Source organism: Neolamprologus multifasciatus, chromosome 14, assembly GCF_963576455.1.
Source record: "Neolamprologus multifasciatus chromosome 14, fNeoMul1.2, whole genome shotgun sequence".
Taxonomy (NCBI): Eukaryota; Metazoa; Chordata; class Actinopteri; order Cichliformes; family Cichlidae; genus Neolamprologus; species Neolamprologus multifasciatus.
This window is the reverse complement of record NC_140452.1, coordinates 1,237,845-1,259,823: the sequence shown is the minus strand read 5'-3', so window position 1 is coordinate 1,259,823 and position 21,979 is coordinate 1,237,845. Positions and strand designations below refer to the sequence as shown.

The following is a 21,979-nucleotide window of genomic DNA, read 5'->3' as shown; positions in this document are numbered from 1 at the left end:
AATCCCTCCTGGCATTCTCACAGCGCAGCACAAATATTTCACAAATAACGGAGAAAATCAAAGTGAAAAAGGTGGAAAATCTCCAGGAGGAACGAACTTCAAAAGGATCCAAAATACGATCGGAAAGCGTGGAATTAAAGACATAAAATCCTGATTGGGAGACGCGTGCCACTGTCTTCAAAACACGCAGAGAAAAAGCAAATCAAAGAAAAATAAGAAAATCTCCAATAACTTCATGAACGACTTGGTTCTGAAGAGGACGACTCCCCAAATCAAACATTACATTTCCATCCTCTCCTCCTTAAACGGATCACTCTGGATTAATTTTTCTACTCGACAAACCTCAACGACGCCCTTCACCATCCTCAGTCTGACTCTCCTCTGAAGGACAGGCTGCTAGCTCCACCCATCTGTCCCTGCAATCAGGGAGCCAAGTGTGAAAACACCAATCACACCCACCTTTCCATCAGAGGAAGTTCAGAGGCCCAGCGCAGCCAGAAATGCAGATTATACCTGTTCTTTTGTTCTTTTGTGGCTCAGAGAATAAAGCTGCATCTCCTGTTTGAGACGCCTTAAACTGATGTGTTTAAACCCAGCAGCAGAACCAAACATCGATCCATGTTTCATCCATGACCAACAACCACGTGCTGGGTTCATGCTTTCAAACAGGAGTATGTATAAAAGCGCCCGGCCAAAAAGCCCACGGTGATCTTTCCAGGAGTTTAACATCACCGACCCCGAGGGTAGCTGTGGCACATTTATTCCAACAAAACCGTCATTAAAGTCTAAAGAGAAAACCACAGAGCTGCCCTGCATACATGAACCCTCACAGCACACTCGCATGAAGGAAACAATAAAAAGCCTCTCTTCCTTTAAACATGCCACACCACACTCTGTCAACTATTCGTTTAAAAAACGCTCCTCAAACCTTTTCAAGAATTTCAGTTTGTCCTCAAACAAATCTCTTCTTTTCTTTACATGGAAGGGTTGACATGATCCATCTGATCCAGTGGGAAACATCTGGATTGCAGGCTTATTCTCGACTTTATTCCAGGGGTGGGGAACTCCAGGCCTCGAGGGCCTCTAGCCCTGCAGGTTTAAATGTGTCCTTGACCCATCACAGCTGATTTAAATGTCTAAATGACTCCTCAACATGTAACGTTCTCCAGAGGCCTGATGATGAACTAATCATGTGACCCAGAGGGTCAACACACTTGAATCACATGATTAGGCGTCCTGCAGATCTAAAACCTGCAGGACGCCAGCCCTCGAGGCCTGGAGTTGGACACCCCCGATCTAACACATTTAAACTCTGCAGCTCTTGAATGTTTGTCAAGTTTCTGGATAGAAACCAGGTAGAAACAGCTTTGTGTCTACTGAAATTTAATTTCAGCTCCTTTGTCACATCAGCCCTACAGAAAGAGGTTGAACCGGATCTGAACATAGAGACCTGCTGCTGAGCAAGCTGATTGGCTGACAGTGACCGTGTTTCCACCTGTGAAGCAAACCGGCTGAAACTGACGAAGTGAGGACGCCGTTTCAGGAGGCAGCAAAGACTCACCAAATATATAAACGATGGCGACCGCGCCGCCGACTCCCATGAACCCCGCCAACCGTAGCACCATCTTCTTGGTGTAGGCCGTGTTCTCCTTCTGCTTCCTGTCCTCGGCCTTCTCGCCCTCCCTCTCGCCCTCCCCTCCCTCTGGAGGAGGCTGACCCTTAAACAAAAACAAGCGTTTCTGTTTGACTCTGAACTAGCATTAATGAAATGTGCAGCACTGATGCGCCCACCTTCAGTCTGAGCTGAGAGGAAAGCGTTAGAGACGTCAGCTTCATTCAGTTTAACACAAAGAAAAGTTTTTGCGTCTCTTTTAAACAAACAAGCAAAAAAAAAAACTTTATTCCCAAAAACAGAAACAATAAAAACTGACAGGAGGTGGTTTGGTGTGGATGCTGGCACAGTCGACAGAGCCGTGCAGGGCAGTAGAGGAGTGCTGCATGAGTGCTACATAGCAGCCTCCATTGTGCTCCTCGTGCATGTTTCTGAGCTGACTGTCAGAATCAGACCACATGTAGCAGGGCCGTGCTCACAGCACAGTCCAGCTCTGGTGGATGAGCAGGTTCACACTGAGCACAGGAGACAGATGAGAGTCTGGAGACGAACGTTATGATGCCTTCAGGCTCATCCAGCATGACTGGTTTAGCTGGATGAAGTCCTCAAACCCAGTCTCAGACCTGCTGCTGCCAAACTGCAGACTGCAGCATGCACAGCTGCACTGGTCCATGTCTGGGAGCAGATCACCCCCAAAACACCGTCCATCATCTCATCAGGAGCATGCCAAACTAACTGAAAAGGCATGAATGTGTGCAAATGTTATACACATTTGAAACAACAGACTGACAGAAACCAACATGGTCTAATGGAAGGCTGTTGATTTCCTTCATGTCCAATTAAATTCATGGATTTTAACAGATTTCAGCACTTTCTGTATCTGCTGCTGGGAAGAAGTGGCAATTATTTAGTCTTTAACTAAAACCCTTATTACAGTTCGTCTGTAGATGTCACACTTTTATGTTTGGAGTCTGTGGGAAACACACGGTTAGGAGTCACGTGGTGGGTGGCTTCCTCCATGACCAGACACCACACTGAGCTGCACGTGGAGGAGGGTGGGGGTCTGCTCTGACCTTCAGAGCGAAACAAACCTCGGCTGTTAACGCGATTTATCCCGCAGATAAAATCAAGCTGTGGCACTGACAAACACACACACAGCTGCGGGTGAAGGGCAGGTAACCACAGCAGTGCCAGCTGCACGCTGTCACACCGTTAGGGTTAACCCTAACCCCAGGGTTACTGTTCAGAGGAACACACTGTGAGGACACTCACGTGAGCCGGGCTCAGGTAAGCTGTGTTGCTACAGCCAGACTAGATATTAGCATGCTAACATTAGCATGCTGGCTAGCTAATTAATGCCAGGTTCATTCATTCAGCAGACAGCTGAGCCCGCGTGGGGTGGTGCTGTCATAACGTCACATTTCTGAAGATCACGTGTGTCGCGACAAACACCACAAAACACACAGTTTAGTCCGTCCGGGCCCGCGTGGGTCAGGAAAATAACTTTATGTAAGCTAGCTGTCAGTCTGAGCTAAGGTTGGAAATGTTCGTTCGTGAGTTGATTTACATCACCGGGGCAGCTCGTGAGGGCGGGGTTTCACGGTCGGACCTACTACTTAGTACAGTTGGCTCCGCCGACGCTACTGAGTGCTGTTAAGGTTGTAAAATGAAGCGCACCTGAGTCGGCTGCTGTTGCTGCTGGAGTCTCTCCTGGAGGATCGCCTGAGCTAACCCGCCCGTCGCACCGCCCGCTGCGGCCGGCGGCTTGTCCGTGGACAGTGTCCGGATGACGTCCACCATGGCTGGGGCGGAGGCACTCGCCGCCGCGCTCCTGAGCCGGAGGAGGCCCCGGCTTGCCCGCAGACACATGGGGAGCACACACACAGCCGACATGTTGGAAAGTAGCACTACAGCTAACGCAAATGACGCGAGTAAGAAGGACAAAAGCACCCGATTGGTCGAGGCCCTGTGAGGGGCAGGCAGACGCCCCAATCAGAGGATTGGAAAGCCACGTGGGGCGCTAGCAGGGAGGGCCTTTTAGGGTTGGCACCAATCAGAAGAAAGAGTGAGTCTGACCTTCGATTGCGACATTAACCCTCATATTCTCCTCAAATATTACTATAGACAGTAGTAATATTGTAATATTAATATTACACGTTTTACCACCAAGAGATATTTGCCTCAAGAAAATGGTTTGAATATAACTGATGAGCAAGTGTCTGTGTCAGGCACTTTGTTTAGTTATTGAATACATAAATGGCCCCTTGATAATGAAACTCTAGCGCCACCTTCAGGTCAAACTTTTCATTTTAGATTTAATTTTAGATTTATTTTCTAATTATGTTTCTAATCAGGTGCTTCACCAGGGGATTTACCTCTGTATTTTTTTGGCAAATCGCTCTTTGACAAACGTCACTCCCTGGACAAAACCTGACCTGTAAATAGAGGTTTTAACCCACTTGTACAGCATAAGGTTTTATGATGGTCCCAGACCATTTTCCTCTCTCTCCGGTGCCTTTTTCCACCTTTACAAACAGCACTTTACGAGTGACGGGGCAGAGGTCAGGAGACCCAGACTCCCCCTTGCACGGTGTCGGTCAGTGTTGGCAGAGATGAACGGGGGAGATGTTGAAATTCGTCTCGAAAGACTGAAATGTTAGGAAAAATTCTCGTGAGACACACGAGTAACGAGCTCCAACACATTTATTTTACTTGCAAGGAAGCAAAAGCAAAAACAGTAAACATCAAGAAAATATATCAAAAACAATGCTTACATCAGTAACCATTACTATACATGATCTTAGTGCAAAGAGATGCCGTGATGGCACATGCACATGAAAAACATGTCTGAATTCAGGGTGCTGAGGTTGGGGTCATCCTGTAATCTCTTAATTAGTTTCTAGAACTTAAAAAACTTACCTCAAAAAAAAAAAAAAAAACCTAAGTAAAATTCACTTAAGATGACTAAGTTAGTTCAACTTATTCAATTTGAGTACTTAAAATAACTTCATTGTTTTCAGTAGTACTAACCCAAGTACTGAACAAGAGGCCCATCGGTTTGGTACTAAATGACTGAACTCTACTGGTAAAGACAGGTTAACCTATTATAATTTACTTTCCATTTCCAGTGTATTTCCTTTCAGAATTGAAAATGTTATCAATTCTGCTCATGTTCAGTTGAAGTGCTTAAAAATGAATAAAATCAAGACTGAACACTCTCAGTCGGTTTTACAGATAATAAACATATTTTAACAGGTGAACAATTTTACGACCATATTTAGTTTTTAGTTGCTTCGCTTTTGTACGTGGAGCCAAACATGGTCAACATGCAAAGGGCTGGTTTCCTCATTCCTGGTAAAGTTTTCTCAGGGACCGTTTGGAGTCGGAAAGTGAAAAGTCAGTTCTTATAAACCGCTCTTAGATCGTCTGACTGCATCTAGAGATCAGATGAATTCAAAATCCTGCTCCTCACATACAAGGTCTTAAATAATCAGGCCCCATCTTATCTTAATGACCTTGTAGTACCATATCACCCTATTAGAGCACTTCGCTCTCGCTCTGCAGGCCTACTTGTTGTTCCTAGAGTATTTAAAAGTAGAATGGGAGGGAGAGCCTTCAGTTTTCAGGCCCCTCTTCTGTGGAACCAGCTTCCAGTTTGGATTCAGGAGACAGACACTATCTCTACTTTTAAGATTAGGCTTAAAACCTTCCTTTTTGCTAAAGCATATAGTTAGGGCTGGACCAGGTGACCCTGAATCCTCCCTTAGTTATGCTGCAATAGATGTAGGCTGCCGGGGGATTCCCATGATGCATTGAGTTTTTCCTTTCCAGTCACCTTTCTCACTCACTATGTATTAACAGACCTCTCTGTATTGAATCGTATCTGTTATTAATCTCTGTCTCTCTTCCACAGCATGTCTTTATCCTGTCTTCCTTCTCTCACCCCAACCGGTCGCAGCAGATGGCCGCCCCTCCCTGAGCCTGGTTCTGCCGGAGGTTTCTTCTTGTTAAAAGGGAGTTTTTCCTTCCCACTGTCGCCAAAGTGCTTGCTCATAGGGGGTCATATGATTGTTGGGCTTTTCTCTGTATCTATGAAGCGCCTTGAGGCGACATTTGTTGTGATTTGGCGCTATATAAATAAAATTGAATTGAATTGAAGTGAATTGAATTGAATTGAATTGAATTGAATTGAATTGAATTGAATTGAATTGAATTGAAATTGAATTGAATTAGATGCTCTATTTTCATTGTCCACTTTTCTTGTTTGCACCATTTGTTCTTCATTTTTCTCTCACTTTCTCTGTTTTTTAGTTTTCTTTTTCTAAACTTTGCTTTCTACTGTCTTTTCAGCGAGAGCATGAGGGTGGGAATGGATGTTTGTATCTGTGTGTGCCTGTTTGTCTGTGTCTATATGTCAGGTTGGGGATCAGACGCCACCTCTCTGGGGACATCTCAGGCCCTCCAAGGTTTGGAGGCCTATCTCCCCCCACCACTCCCCCTGCCGGTGGCGGACGCCCTCAGACATCGGTGCGTTGGTGGTTCTTTGTGTCCGGGGGTGGGCGTCCAGGTACACACCAGCTCACTCCTTGGTGGCTGCTTGTCGGGGCCTGGAGCCTGGGGCTCGCTCGGGCCCCTTCGGGGGTGGGGTGCCCCCGGCTTCTCGGTCACTCAGGCACAGCTGGCTGCCGGCGGAGCTCACGGGCACGTCACTGCAACCCCCCCCCCCCCCCGGCTTCTGCTCCGCGGCTGCTGAGTAAACACTGGCACTTTAGAGTCGCAGTGTTTACTGCCCAGATGCGTATCACATCTGGTAGGTGTGTTTCTTCAGGCTGAACCCCTACCATAAAGCTCTACCAGTTAAAATTTGTTTGTTTGTGTTGTAGAGCCGGACCGTGGTCCGCCTGTTAGCTCTCTCTGATCTATGGTATCATAAATAAGGTGTCGTCAATAAGTCTTATCAGGAAGTCATTCTCAAGAAAAAAACAGCTCAAAATTTTGATTTTCTAACTTGTCCACATTATCAGCCATGAGCAAAACAAGCCCCTAACACCCCTCTCTGAATAAATATATATATATCCTAAATTGTGGAACACTTTGCCTCTGCACATCAGGACCTCCCCAACACTGGAGACTTTCAAAACTTGTATAAAGACCTATTTTTATTGTCTTGCTTTTAAATCAGTATGAGTCTGTTACTATTGTTTTTATTATCATTCTATGATTCTATTCCCTTCTAACTTTATCCTATTTTATGTCTTTTGCTTTAACTATTTTTATTGTACAGCAATCTACAGGAAGTGCCAGAGTCGTCTCTGAGGTCTTTCAACATCTGAGTTGGTTTGTTTTAGCAATGTAAACATTCAGACCTAATTTTCCACCTAAAACCATCCGTGTACTCCAACAATGCAGCCACAATCTTTCAATGAGCACAGTCCAATCAGTACTTTAATTTTCTATTCAGTATGTTTGCCAAAAGAAAAGAGGCTATGAAGAAATACAGCACTATGTATTGGAGGTGCTGTAAGTGATCGGTCCTAGAAAACTAAGATTTCACTGCTTAATTTAAACTAATCAAAATGTTTTTTTAAAATCCAATTTATCATTTCTTCATTTTTACACTTTCAGGTTGTCTTTCTGTTTTCTATCATCGGCAAGTTGTGGTTTTCTGGCTTCAGTTTTCAGCAATCAGCCTTCCAGCCTGAGAGAACTGGATATGAGCCACAATAGTCTGTTGGATTCAGGAGTCAAGCAGCTCTGTGTTGGTCTACAGAGTCGATTCTGTAGACTGGAAACTCTCAGGTCAGAGTTCTAACTGTAATGCATGCTGATTTTTTCTATAATCCCCACTTTCTTTTTGTGTGGCTTAATCAGTAATGAACATACTTGGGGGGGGGGGGGGGGGGGGGGGGTTGGTTGGTTTCAGCTTATATTAGTTTATGTTAGCTAATTAGTAACAGAACCAATAACTCAGAGAAAAATAAGGACACTAAAACAAAATCAAAGGGTACACTTTTCTGCTGTCCCTGGCTGCAACAATGAGCTTTGTGTTAGAAACCAAGGATATACTGTCCACTTTCACTGAAGAAGACGTCAAAACTGCATATAGAACTACTGTCTATAAACAGCATGTCTCTGAGCTTGCTTGCTCATAAGGGTCCATCTGACATACAATTTATTCTCTGCCTACTGTCTTTTGCTGTTGTAGTCTGTCAGGCTGCTGGATATGTGAGAAAAGATGTACTTCTCTGGCTTCAGCCCTCACATCCAACCCCTTCAGCCTGAAGGAGCTGGACCTGAGCTACAATCGTCCTGGTGACTTGGGAGCAAAACTGCTTTCTGCTAAACTGAAGGATCCCCAATGCAGCCTTGAGACTCTCAGGTATAAAGAGCATTTTTGTCTTGTACAGATGTCTAAGCATCATGTTTGTGAACTAACCCATTATAATATTATGGTTGTATCATAACACAAAAAATAGACGCGGATTTGACAAGGGGAGACTGGGTCTGTCTCTCAGTGGGACAAAACCACCAGGAGGCATCCTAACTGGGGTAGCAGCTGTTCCTCTTTTAAATGATGGATGAAAATAGCAGAAAGACAACGTACATGGGTATTTTTGAAAACGCAGATTTTCCGTTTTGATTCCGTTTTGACGGTCCAAACGCGGGACTCCGCGTTTGGACCGTCGTGGTGGTGGTCTGGTCACTATTCACCGAGACAATTTCGCTTGCAGGACTATGGACTCTGAGTTTTTCCCTTCATTTGAGTCACAACTTCTTAAGGTTGGTTCTTCAGATTTATTTTATTGTGTTTTAATTTACCGCCCTCCCGGCCCCGCTGGTGTTTTTATTAAAGATTTTACGGACTTTTTATCTTCCATTATTAAACTGGAGAAAGTCTTAATGATTGGGGATTTCAACCTGCACGTGGATGATCTTAACTGTAGCATGGCCTCTGACTTTTTATCCATTACAGACTCTTTTAGTTTTACTCAGCATGTCTCTGGGCCCACCCATGTCAAAGGCCACACCTTGGACCTTGTGTTTTCTCTTGGCTTAGACATAACTAGTGTCTGTGTTGAAGACGTACAGGTGAGTGACCATTCCTGTGTTACTTTTAGTCTTAGCTTCCCACTGTTCCATAAGCGCTTCATAAATCAGGATGTTGCTTTGAAGTTTTCTAATATGTTGGACCCTCATGTGATTAGTGGCTGCACTGATGCTGATGTTGCTACACAGTGTTTTAATAATCACTGCTTGGAGATTTTAAATTCAGTGGCACCTATGAAATCTGTCATTGCTGCCCCAAAAAGAGCTCATCCGTGGATAAATGATGATGTAAGGAAGGTCAAAAGAATCTGTAGAAAAGTAGAACGTCTTTGGAAATCAACCAAACTCAAAGTTCACAGGCTCCACCTTAGGGAACTTTGGGTTTCCTTACATGAAACCATAAAAACAGCCAGATCAGCATATTTTTCTCAGTTAATATCATCAAGCAAGAGAAATTCCAAGGTACTGTTTGACTCCATAAACTCTATTGTTTCCCCCGTGGTCCACCGAGTACCTGTGACATCTATATCTGAGAGTGATGAGTTTCTGAATTTCTTTGTGGATAAAGTTGATCATGTCCGTATGAGCATTGGTTCTTCAATACCATCTGTTTGTGTCTCTGGGTCACCTCCCCCTCATTTACTGTCAGTGTTTAACCCAATGACCATACATGACCTTTCACTCCTGCTGGATAAAATGAAAATTACCACTTGTGCAAATGACATTCTACCTGCTGGGCTGTTTAAAAATGCTCTCTCTGTCATTGGCCCCTCTATTGTAGAGATATGCAATGCCTCTCTTTTAACAGGTGTGGTCCCTACATTCTGTAAACATGCTGTTGTTGAGCCGATATTAAAAAAGAGCAGTTTGGATCCAACTCAGCTTAAGAATTATAGGCCTATCTCTAAGCTCCCATTAGTAGTAGTTGCAGATCAACTTACCACTTTTTTAGAAAAACATGAAATTTATGACAAATTTCAGTCAGGTTTCCGTAAAAGTCACTCAACAGAAACCACATTACTTAAAGTCTCTAGTGACATTATCATGTTAGCTGACTCCGGAGCATCCTCGGTCATGGTTTTGTTGGACTTGACATCTGCCTTTGACACCGTTGACCACACCATCCTGATTAACAGGCTCCGGGACGTAGTTGGTGTGTCTGGTCATGGTTGTGGTTTCAGTCATATCTCTCCAACAGATCACACCAGTGTTACGTTCATTACACTGGCTTCCAGTACATTTTAGAATTCATTTTAAAATCTTGGTACTGACTTTTAAAGCTTTGAATTGTGATGCCCCTGCTTACATTTCTGATCTTTTAGAACCCCACGCTCCCTCTCGCAGCCTGAGATCTTCTAATCAAAGGCTGTTGGTAGTCCCCCGAACTCGTTTTAAGACCAGAGGAGATAGATCTTTTAGAGCGGTGGCCCCCAGGTTGTGGGATGCTCTCCCTCCATCATTACGTTGCCTTGATTGTATTTATTCTTTTAAAAAGCAGCTTAAGACTCATTTATTTAGATTGGCTTTTAATTAGATTTGTGCTGTGTTTTATTATTAATGTATTTTATGTATTTCTGTTTTATATTACTGTGAAGCACTTTGTGGTTTTTATCCTGTGAAAAGTGCTATACAGATAAATTGATTTGATTTGAATGGTGGAAGTAAGTGGGGGGGGGGGGGGGGATACACCCGCCTTCTTACCCTGCTTATTTATCTTCCTGCGTTACCAGACTAATGGAGGATTACTGACAGATGACCAGCATGACTGAGCAGATTTCCACAGGAAATTCACCCATGTAGACACTTTGTTTCTACTGCCAGTGTGAGAGTAGCCATGTTGTAATAGTGAAGCATGTAGTAGCCTGGCTTCACAGGCTAGATTTCCATTTATACGTTCATTGTTGTTGTTATTGTGCAGAGCTAATGTTTACCGGTGTTATCTGTTGTAATTACTGTACAACAGCTCCGTGTCATCATAGTGACATTATGTGAATATCTGTGTCCACTAGAGGGCGGCGTTGATCCACAAATGACAGATTTAATCCAGTTCAGCTGTGATTCTGTGACTATGTCATCGTGATATTATATTATTATAAACTTATATCATCTGCGCTTAATATTATATTGTGTTATTGACGTTAATACTTAATGTGAAAGACGCTGAATCATGGGAAGAGATGTTTTTATTGTTTCTTCTCACACCGGTTCACCAATGTCACTTTCATTACGAGGAAGAAAAAATGCTAAAACTAAATTGCCCTTAACCTTTTTATTGAAAAGGAAACTCAAATTCTAGGGCATTTCAGTCGGAGTATGTTCAGTTTCTAATTTTGCAAGTTTACATTAGAGACACGACCCTGTGGTTCTTGGGCCCAGAAACAAAAATCATTGGCTGTTTTCAGGTTTGGAGCATAAAAAAAAAAGGAAAAGTCAGTCTTTTTTTTTTTTTTTAATCTCTTTTCATTTGATTTACTGTAAAAGTCTTTTTACTTGTTTCAACAAATAAGCTTTGGATCCCTTTCAGACTATACAGAATGCTGTGGTAAGACTTAACTTGTCTAGGTGTGTGCTGTGGCGGGCAGGATGAAGGATCCAAACACAGCACTCGTGCACGAAGGAATAAACTCAAAACGGCAGCTTCATTGCTGGAGAAAACTCGAACATGTAATACAAGAAAACAAAACTAGAAACTCAAAACATGAAGCTCAAACTAGAAAACGAAAACAGAAAACAGAGAACCAGAACATCACCAGGAGCACAGAAGAAAAACACAGCACTGTAAGGAGAAATCAGCGCTTAAATACACAAGGGACTAACAAGGAAATGGGAAACAGGATGGAAACACAGCTGGGACTAATCTGACATAATGAGACGAAGGGGAAAATTCAAAACTCAATACACTGAACACAGGACAAGAAACAGAAGACAGACAAGGAGACGTGACTGACTGGGGAGAAACGGGAGGTGAACAAACAGAGATGAGAGAAACGTGGAACACAGGGAAGACGCAGTGACAGAGAACTAAGACAAGCATACAACACATGGAGACAAATAAGGAGAACAAGAATACACAACGAAACCTTCAGTGGAGACACCAGGAACTCAGGGGAGGCACAGAAACAGAACAGAAACCAGGAACTATAAATATAATACAAGCAGGAAGCAATCATTCAAATAAAATAGCTTAAACCAAACACAGAAACAGCGGGTCACCAGACCTGTACGTGACATAACTATAGCACTAACAGGAAATCACATATTACTCCAGTTTTGGCTTCTGTTCGTAACATAGATCTTAAGTTAATCTCAGAGAGGATGGTTGGAGGACTTCGACGGACAGTGCACAGGCTTTAAACAATCTAAGCCACATGCAAGTGTGAGAGAAGAAGCACTGACCTGCATGTCTTAAAGTGGTCGTTGGTATTGCTTGTATGGAGCTCAGAGGAGTTACATAAAAAATAATGCTATTGGCAATTTTAAGATCAAACAACTGATCAAATTTGAGAACTTTAAACTGAAAGCTGGAAAGTGTAAGAGGAATAGTAACTATTAGACTAGAGGGAAGAAGCTCAAATGTAAGAATCTGGAGCCTCAGTAAACATGTAGGTGAAGGGAACAGAGGCGATTTGGTGTTGGGCAGGTGTGGCGTTAATGAGATAAATGCTGAAGAACAAATAGTGGCAAATTTTGCAAAAAGAAGAATAAGAATGGAAATGACTGTGGCAAACCCATAGTTCAAGAAAAGGGAGGAACATAACGTAAAATAAAAGTGGAGGGAGGTGCACACAGGTTGAATATATCTTATGATGGAGGTGCAAATAGGAGACGGTTCTTCAGGAAATGCAGAAGATTTAAGGAGGAAGTGAGGGCAGCTACAGCAGGGTCCAGATGAAATACCTGCTGATGAACTTTTTAACGAGCTTGTTTAACACAATCCAGGAGAGTGAGAGGATACCGGAGGAACTGAGAAGTGCAATGGTGCCAAGAACAAAGGTGATGTGCAGTAAAACTGATGAAAGAACTGTTGAAACTAGGTTAACCCACGAGGCCTTTTAGGTCAAACTAACGCACTTCTTGAACCATTCACACAATCGCAAAATTCAAATGACTCCTGTGCGTTTCAGTGATATTAGGGTCATTATGGTGATTCAATCGCAGGCAACAATCCAAATCTTGGCAACTAACACAGAAAACAATGCAGCAAACAGCAAAAACAAAACCATTAAAACAAACACACACACACACAATTTTGATTGGTACTGAGCAGTAGCGGTTTTAGATACGGGCGACACGGGCGGCTGCCCGGGGCGGCATCGTGGTGGGGGGCGGATCACGGGCATCGGCAAAAAAAAATTTGCTGGTACTCATGCTGCGCGACGTCATGCCAGCGCATACTGGGGATGGCTCAGGCCCCGATCGGTTTTCTATCGCCCATTTGCTGGGAGTAAGGGCGCCCTTCGTTTGCGAGGTGCGCCTGCTGCTTGCGGCACAGGGAGGAGAGGGCGGGGCGGCGGGGGGTTCTCTGGCTGGCTGGAGCAGCGTCTAATTACCAACTCGCAAAATAAAACAAAATAAAAACAAACCAGCAAACACGAAAACAGCAGACATCATGATACAGACTTATAATTTGCACCGATGTTTTTCCTCGGTGCGCCTGCTCGCTGCTGAAGTCAAAGTAAACTTTATTGCCATCTCCGCTACAGTCCAGCATATATAGAGACGACGAGGCTCCAGTTACAGCAGTGCAAGTAAACAAACAATAAATATAAGAAGAGTAAGAAAATAAATATACACTTTAGGACCAGAGGTAAAGGGATCACTAACAATTTAAATTTATAATTTATATTTTGATGATTTAAAGTCTCACACACAACCTGTGGAAAGGGGAGGAAGACCTGCTGCTTCCAAATAGAGCACATTTCATTCATAATGTTGTAAATTCAAGCCCATTATGTGTTCATGATTGAATCCTGGGTTCAAAGCCATCAGGTCCTCAGTTTAGAAAAAAGAGAAAAGGAGGAGAAACGAGCAAAAGATGCAGGTAAGCAGATGTGTGATTGGATAATGGCAGGTCATCCTGAACCAATCAGAATCAGAATACTTTATTAATCTCTAAGGAAATAATGTGGATTACAGTTGCTCCAAGAAGAAATGGTAAAAATAGTAACAGTAACAGACTAAACTCCAAACAATACATTATGTTACAGATTTTAATATTAATGACTCAATTGTTGATTGTTGATTTGTCCTGTTCTCATTGTATGAAGAATTGTTTACTCTCTCTCTTCATATCTGTGTGTGTGTATGTTTCTCTTGTGAAATTCATTATGGTTCTATGTTAATGTACAATCCTGTGTGTGTGTGTGTGTGTGTGTGTGTGTGTGTGTGTGTGTGTGTGTGTGTGTGTTAGTGTGTGTGTGTGTGTTAGTCTGCATTTCATGTTTTTGACTGTACTGAAAATGTGACCTCTTTGCAGCCTCACAGGTGTCAGATGACAGGGCAGACCGACACACACACGCACGCATGCACGCATGCACGCATGCACGCACACACACACACACACACATTTACAGTTGAATGATGTCAGACCCTCATCTCCTCCTCCATAGGTGGGACCTCATTAAAGCCGCACCCTGGGAATCAGGATGTGGGTCAACTATACAGCAGACCGGGTGATACACCCACGATGTGATGGCTCAGTTTCAGGACTCGACTCCCCAAAACTCCCAGCTTCAAAGCAAGGACAAAGGAAAAAAGGCTACATGGGTGGAAATCGATCCCTCCCGATGGCAAAGGCCTCTGTCTGTTCTTCCTGCTGTTTTACTGGCACAGGCCTTATAATATAATACTGTCAATCGTTATAATATGACCTCAGAAAAAGGAGAAGTTTTAGGGCCTGAGTGAACTTCCTCTTTTATGGGCAACAAGACGTTTTATACAAAGGAGATAACAACATCCAAGATCTATACGTTACAAACCTCCTTGATGCCATAAAAGGCAAATTATACAATACAGAAACATGACTGTTAGAAGTTTTAGTTTTCAGGTATCAGAGGTAGAATCAGCTAGAGCAACTTTAGGAACTGCTGCCATGGAGTGTGGAGCAATGACTGAAACCCTGAAGGAGGCAGGTAGCCCAAGAAGCAGAAAAGCAAAATACGAACAGAAAGAAGAACTGAAGACGGCGCCGTCCACAGAGAAGCTCCTCCCCCACCAAACACTAGATGGCGGATAAACGTGCAGACCATCGTGTTCGGTCCATAACCAGTTCAGATCTGTACGACGTCCAAACTGCATCCAAATTTTAGATGTCCAACCGTGACACAGCATGAAGTTCAGCGTTTTGGACAGCTTTGCCTGGATGTGTGGACGTCTGTGACAGGTGCAGGAAATTTACATGATTAATACATTTTTTTATTTTAAAAATCCACGTTGTTGTTGTAAATACAGATCATTTATAAACAAACTTGATTTATCACGTGTGTGTTTTTGGTCATACTAATGTAATTGTAACCTACGCTGCTGGAGAGAGAAATAACATCGTGGAAGAGACGTAAAGTCAGTAAAAAATGTCCTAAATGCATTTAGAGTTTATTTAGAACTACAAATTAAATTTCTTTTAGCAATTATTGTTTTTTTAATGTCACAATTCCAACCCTGCTCCTTAATCCGGGCTTGGACCGGCAAAAGTGACCCGAAATAGGCACTCTGGTGGAGTTACTTTGTGTGTGTGTGTTTATAAGTAGTTTTAAACCTTGTGATCCAGAAAACAGCATCAGAGTAAAAGAAGAACTGACTGTGTTACAGCACCCACTGCTTGTTGAGAGTAAAAGCGATATGTGCTTTCACGTCTTTTTTTAGCGACTTTTTTTTAACGTCTTTTTTTTAACGTCTTATTTTAGGGGTCTGAAAACTCGCTAAATATAGCGACAAAGTCGCTAAGTTGGCAACACTGGTGACCGTCAGCATGCTGCATGTGTTTCAGGCACTTCCTGTAGGCGGGGTTGGGACTCATTGGCTGCTACATATACTGGATGATATGGCAATGACCCTGTTGCCACTAGGTGGCACTGTGACTGTGACTGAATACTGGCAGGTAGCTGTGCTCAGGCTGGGACTCGCATGCAATAGGGTCAACTGAACAATTTATTAATCACAGCAACTTAAAATTTCATATCTAAATATCAAAATTTGCCAAAGTCGCTAGGGGGTCTGAAAACTCGCTAAATATAGCGACAAAGTCGCTAAGTTGGCAACACTGCACGTTTGTGTCTGTGTGCACCTGTTTGTCTGTGTTTATATGTCAGGTTGGGTCTTAGACTCCACCTCTCTGTGAACATCTCAGGCCCTCTAAAGTATGGAAGCCGATCTCCCCCCATCACACTCCCTGCCAGTGGCTGATGCCCTCAGGCGTCGGTGCGTTGGTGGTTTTTGGTGTCCGGTGCTGGGCCCTCAGGTATGTAACAGCTCATTCCTGGTGGCTGCTTGGAGGGGCCTGGTGCCTGTTACTCGGTCGGGCCCCTTCGGGGCCTGGGGCTCAGTCCACTCTGGCACAGCTGGCTGCTGGCAGAGCCTGCGGGCATTTCACCCAGCCGCCCCGCCCCCCTGTGGCTTCTGCACCGTGGCTGCTGGGTGACCCCTCATCTGGAACTGTTCACAGCTCTTTCAAGGAGGGTGGCTTTGCTGGCGCTCTGGTGGTCCTCCGTGGGCTCCCGCACTCTGGACGGCCTCTAGATGTCTGGGGCCTGGATCTCTTCCATGCCTGCTTCATGTCCCTGGGGGCAGGGCTATGACTCCCCACACCTACGATCTACTATTAGACATTTACATGGAGAAACCTTATGAATACACACACAGGTGTACAAAAAGGTATTCATAGAAACACACTCTGTGGCTGCTGCCTCCAAACATATCATGCATTGTCAGTCTTGTGTGCTGCTCAGTACGAGTCAGTATTTATTATTTGCTGTTACCTGTGCTTATGCTAGTTGTTGCTGTAGTTTCGCTGCTCTGCTGTTTTCTTTTTGCTGGTGAATAAGATTTTCAGTGTCTTTTCTCTTTATCCCTCTTCTCCTCTAGTTTATTCTTTCTGATTGTAATAACTTAAAATAAAAATAAATAATAACGAGTGAATCAACTATGGCAATCTAGTGGACGACTATAGGAAAAGGTCCTCTTGGGAAAGTAAATCTGTTGGGCATTTTTCTCAGCCTTCAGACAACAGTTTTGATTGCTACAGTGCTGGACAGGGCAGGCGTAATAAAAAGAAAAAAATGTTAAACGCACCATCGGCAAACAGAAAGCGGAAAAAAGTTTGGATCCAAAAAAGAAAATCTTTAAAATGAATCAGAATATTACATTTTAATAGCCTTAACCTCAGAAAATAACCCCACTCCACTCTTTCTTCCACCTGTCAGTGAAAAGCTGCACTTTCAATAAAGTTACTGCATTAATGCTCGCTGCAGCATCAGCTGACGCACCGTGACCACAGCCAGAAGAAAGGAAGCGATGATGGTGTGGCCTGGCTGTCATTGCGGACAGGAAAGCATTGTGCAGTAAGCTGCTGTCACACCGAATTACTCAGTGACCAGCAGAAACCACGGTCTCCATGGCTACAAGAAGAGTCACTCTGATCCCACATGAATAAAACGTCTGATATATGAACACAAACACTGCCTGCTGGGTCAGCTTTAGGTTTTTCTGGCTAACACTTCTCTGACACTAACATGAAGCATGTTACAGGAGGCTAACGGGGCACTGGGTGCCGTCTTGGTTCGAGAGTTGACTTTTAGTTATTTCCACAAAAGATGAATTTAAGACTTTGAACAAAGTGAGAAACTTTTCTGTTGAAGTAAACCTGCAGAGGCTGCTGATGCTGTAAGAGTTACATCATCACTGTAACCGGTAGATTAAAGGTCACCTGTGCATGTAAACATTTCTGTCCCTGAGGTGTCTCCTCATTAGCCACAGCTTCCTCCACCTCCCTCTGATGCAACAGTGCTTTTGACCAGAGAGACTAATCAGCCGGAGCGGACCTCAGCTCTGGTCTCAGAGGACGGTAATGACCCCCCTCAGAGGACCCATCCATGAAGACACACCCTGCAAACTTCATACAGACTTTCTGAAACACTGCTCCAGCTTTTTCCTGATGGTGTAGAATGTGTTGTCCATGTTTATGTGGACTCTGAACATCCACCAGCTCACTGCTGATCCATTTAATGTTGCACTTTAGCCACATGCTAAGAAACAGAATAATATAAACACATTAAGGCATGAACTCAATTTGTTTGTGTTTGTGTGTGTGTGTGCGACAGTGCAGGGCTCTAGACTAACTTTTTGCCATGGGCGTACTGGTACGCCTAACTTTAAAAAGTTACTTTAAAAAGTTAGGCGTACCGGCACAAAAGTTAGGCGCACACAAATTTTATAATAATTGATATAATATAATGTGTTTTTCTGGATACACTGTGCTTTTTCAGCATTCAAAGATTGATGACACCGTGTCAGAACACTGGCTATGAATTTCAGAAGGATCAGGCCTTAACTTAACAGAAAAGTTAGCAATAGTTCTTTTCCTATTACAGCTACATCCACTTCTGTCGTGCCTAGGCTGCTCACTAGGGCTGGGTATCATCACTGATTTCTATAATCCATTCATTCCGGTTTTCAAAGTCCCGATTCGATTCAATTTTGCCTCAGACAGTCAGAAATATTATAATTCTGATCATTTATCAGCACTGACTTCATCAGAATTGTGAACATCACAGCAGAGGCCTTTGTGTGAAAGTAACTGAGAATAAAACACAGAAAAACATAAAGGAGATTTTCCTGGTCTGGCTTTTTATAGCAGATAACCTTAAAAATATTCTACAATGATCTGCATATAAAGTTTAAATTTCTTCAGTATTGAACAACAGAAAAAATAGGCTTTCTTGTCCGAGGTCATTTAAGTGAAAAAAAGAAAAAGAAAAGAAAAAGATGACATCCGACAACGGTAGACTGGTGGGTAATAAGCGAATGAATAATACAGAAAACAGAGATTGGAGACGGGAAACTGTTCTTGAAGTACTTTTAATAGTCGTGGAAGCGAAACAGCAAAATTCATGACGACATTGATCAAATGTGAAGCGCAGTTTGCTGCTTCTTTTGCTGCTGGCGCTGCGAATTTTGGTTGGAGAGAAACAAAACCTGCAGCTCAGAATCAGCGCAAAAAGACGTAATCGCTAAGCTCCGACAGCGTGTTCGTGTACGGGCCGTCGGGTGAGAAAGCCGAGAAAGACAAAGTTGATTCTGAAGCGTCGGGTCTGTGTTTACGTCTTTGTGTGGAGTCCGTGTACCTGCTCTCGTTTGGTTGTTGTTGAAATGGTTTTGTGAGCTTTAATCTGAGAATCTGGCGCAAAACACAGTTATATTTAAAAGTCGATTCAGGATTTAATGAATTGATATCGCTTTATTCAAGCTACTCACCTCCCACTTCCACCTGCACTTTCAACTGGACCACGGCCAATCAGAGAGGTCCCACCCCTTACTATCTCTGATTGGTTTAGTCCACGATAGGGCCATAATGTGTGTCTGTTGTTGTCCACAGGGAAGGTTGCAGATTTTTTTTTTTTTTTGCTACCCGAACAGTTGGTCGCACAGGTGCAACCAAATATTTTTTTTTAGTCGCACCACTGAAACATTTGGTCGCATTTGCGACCAAATTGGTCGCACTCTAGAGCCCTGCAGTGGGAAGGAAAAACTCCCTTTTAACAGGAAGAAACCTCCGGCAGAACCAGGCTCAGGGAGGGGCGGGGCCATCTGCTGCGACTGGTTGGGGTGAGAGAAGGAAGACAGGATAAAGACATGCTGTGGAAGAGAGACAGAGATTAATAACAGATATGATTCAATGCAGAGAGGTCTGTTAACACATAGTGACTGGAAAGGAAAAACTCAATGCATCATGGGAATCCCCCGGCAGCCTACGTCTATTGCAGCATAACTAAGGGAGGATTCAGGGTCACCTGGTCCAGCCCTAACTATATGCTTTAGCAAAAAGGAAAGTTTGAAGCCTAATCTTGAAAGTAGAGATAGTGTCTGTCTCCTGAATCCAAACTGGAAGCTGGTTCCACAGAAGAGGGGCCTGAAAACTGATACTAAAACACATGTACCTATTGTTTACTTTAATACGAGGTGTAATGAAGACCTGAGGATTTTACAAGCAAACAACCCCATGACTGTGATGATAATGATGATGTAATATTCACGTGTGTTTGTGTGTCTGTTATATCTAATCTATGGCGATCTATTGGACAAAGTATGGACCTGTAATTATATTAATAATATTACCGTTAAGACGCATCTGTTTTAAAATTCATTTTGAATCTATTGGTATCATTTTTATGTGCTTGCACTCTGTCGTATTATCAAGTTGCTGTTTTGAATTGTTCTGGGTATTTGATGGCAGGCACACTCCAACCCACTACTTGTTTATTGTTTGTTTGATTTGTTGTTTTATTGTGAAAAATGAATGAATCTCTATGTCAAGCTTGCGTTTCCCAGTTCGTGTCTCTCCATTTTTCCTGTTTTACTTTGAAAGTCTTGTTTCCATGTGTTTAGTTTTGCTTCCCCTGTGGCATTATGATTATTTGTGTCAGCTGTTTTTCCCCAGGTGATTCCACTTCCCTCATTACCATCCTGTGTATTTAAGTCCTCTGTCTCTGTTCAGGGTCGTGTGTTTTCCTTTGTGTCATGGCATGTCTCCGGTTTTTTCATGTCACTGTTTTCAACCCTGCCGTGACCCTCACATGCTACAGTTCTGTCAGAGGTGAACATTTTCTGCCTGTTCGTTAATCCAGAGTTATGTTTTCTGTTCACAACAAAGTGAGAACGAAAACAAACTTTTCCCAGGTTTCATGTCTCACACTCGGTGCTTACTCAGAAACAGCCCTATCAGATACTTCGATCTTTATACAAGTCGATCGCTGCTGCCAATGTGCTGCTGATTGTGGTTATCTGTGTGAACAGAAGCTTACATAAACCTATGTACATGTTTCTGTGCAGCCTGTTTGTGAATGAGCTGTATGGTAGCACAGGGCTGTTTCCGTTCCTCCTGCTTCAGATCCTCTCTGATGTTCACACTGTTTCTGCTCCTCTGTGCTTCACTTAGTGAAGTTTAGAGAAGGTGAATGGAAAACCACTTTCAATACACATTTAGGCCACTACTATACTGCTATGATGTGACATATACAGTTAGGTCCATATGTATTTGGACACTGACATAAGTTTTATTTACCTGTTTACTGAAACATATTCCCATTCTACAAGGTGGGCCATTTGTATGGATACACCGTCATAACATGGGAATGGTTGGTGATATTAAAGTCCTGTTTGTGGCACATTAGTATATGTGACGGGGCAAACTCCTCAAGATGGGTGGTGACCATGGTGGCCATTTAGAAGTCGGCCATCTTGGATACAACTTTTGTTTTTTCAATAGGAAGAGGGCCATGTGACACATCAAACTTATTGGTAATGTCACAAGAAAAACAATGGTGTTCTTGGTTTCAACGTAACTTTATTCTTTCATGAGTTATTTACAAGTTTCTCTTTGTTCACAGCCATTGACATGTCGAAGAGGTTAACAAGTGAGGAGCGGATCGAAATTGTGTTGATATCTGGTGAACGCAGTAACCGGGTCATTGCAGCAGATTTCAATGCAAGACACCCTACGAGACCACCCATCTCCCATGCTACAGTTAGCAAACTGCTTGCTAAGTTTCGTGAAACTGGTTCAGTGTTGGATTTGCCAAAATGTGGACGCAAGAAAACTGTCACTAATGAAGAAACATCAGTGGCTGTCCTAGCTTCATTCAGCAAGAGCCCACAGCGTAGCACTCGCCGCATGTCACTGAAGAGTGGCATTAGTCGAACATCCCTTCGGCAGATATTAGCTACTCACAAATGGCCCCCTTACAAACTCCAGCTACTGCAGCATCTCAGCGAGGATGACCCAGATCAGCACAGAATTTGCAGAATGGGCAAAACAAAACTTGGAACAGGACCCTCAGTTCACGCAGAAGATTTTGTTCAGTGATGAGGCAAACTTTTATGTGAATGGTGAAGTTAACAAACAAAACCACCGCTATTGGTCTGACACTAACCCACATTGGATGGATCCTCCAAGACTGTTGGAACAACAAAAGTGATGGTTTGGTGTGGTATATGGGGTACAACGACAGTGGGTCCATTCTTCATCAATGGAAACCTCAAGGCCACTGGATATTTGAAATTGCTACATGATGATGTTTCCCTCTTTCTGCACTGAAGCTGGCACGTTCC

General features: G+C 43.3%; 1 protein-coding gene across 2 annotated transcripts in view; it reads right to left on the bottom strand.

Moving 5' to 3' along the window:
* timm50 (translocase of inner mitochondrial membrane 50 homolog (S. cerevisiae)) overlaps window positions 1–3,551 on the bottom strand; it is a 33,169-nt gene extending 29,618 nt beyond the window's left edge. The window contains exons 1-2 of one of the 2 annotated variants that reach the window (XM_085131618.1): window positions 3,290–3,551; window positions 1,562–1,718 (exon numbers count right to left, since the gene is read on the bottom strand). In XM_085131618.1, the coding sequence (XP_084987744.1) occupies window positions 1,562–1,718; window positions 3,290–3,505 (373 nt within the window). In that variant the 5' untranslated portion in view covers window positions 3,506–3,551. The remainder of the gene's footprint in view (window positions 1–1,561; window positions 1,719–3,289) is intronic. The other variant, XM_085131617.1, reaches the window with a different exon arrangement.
* Window positions 3,552–21,979: the final 18,428 nt, after the last annotated feature.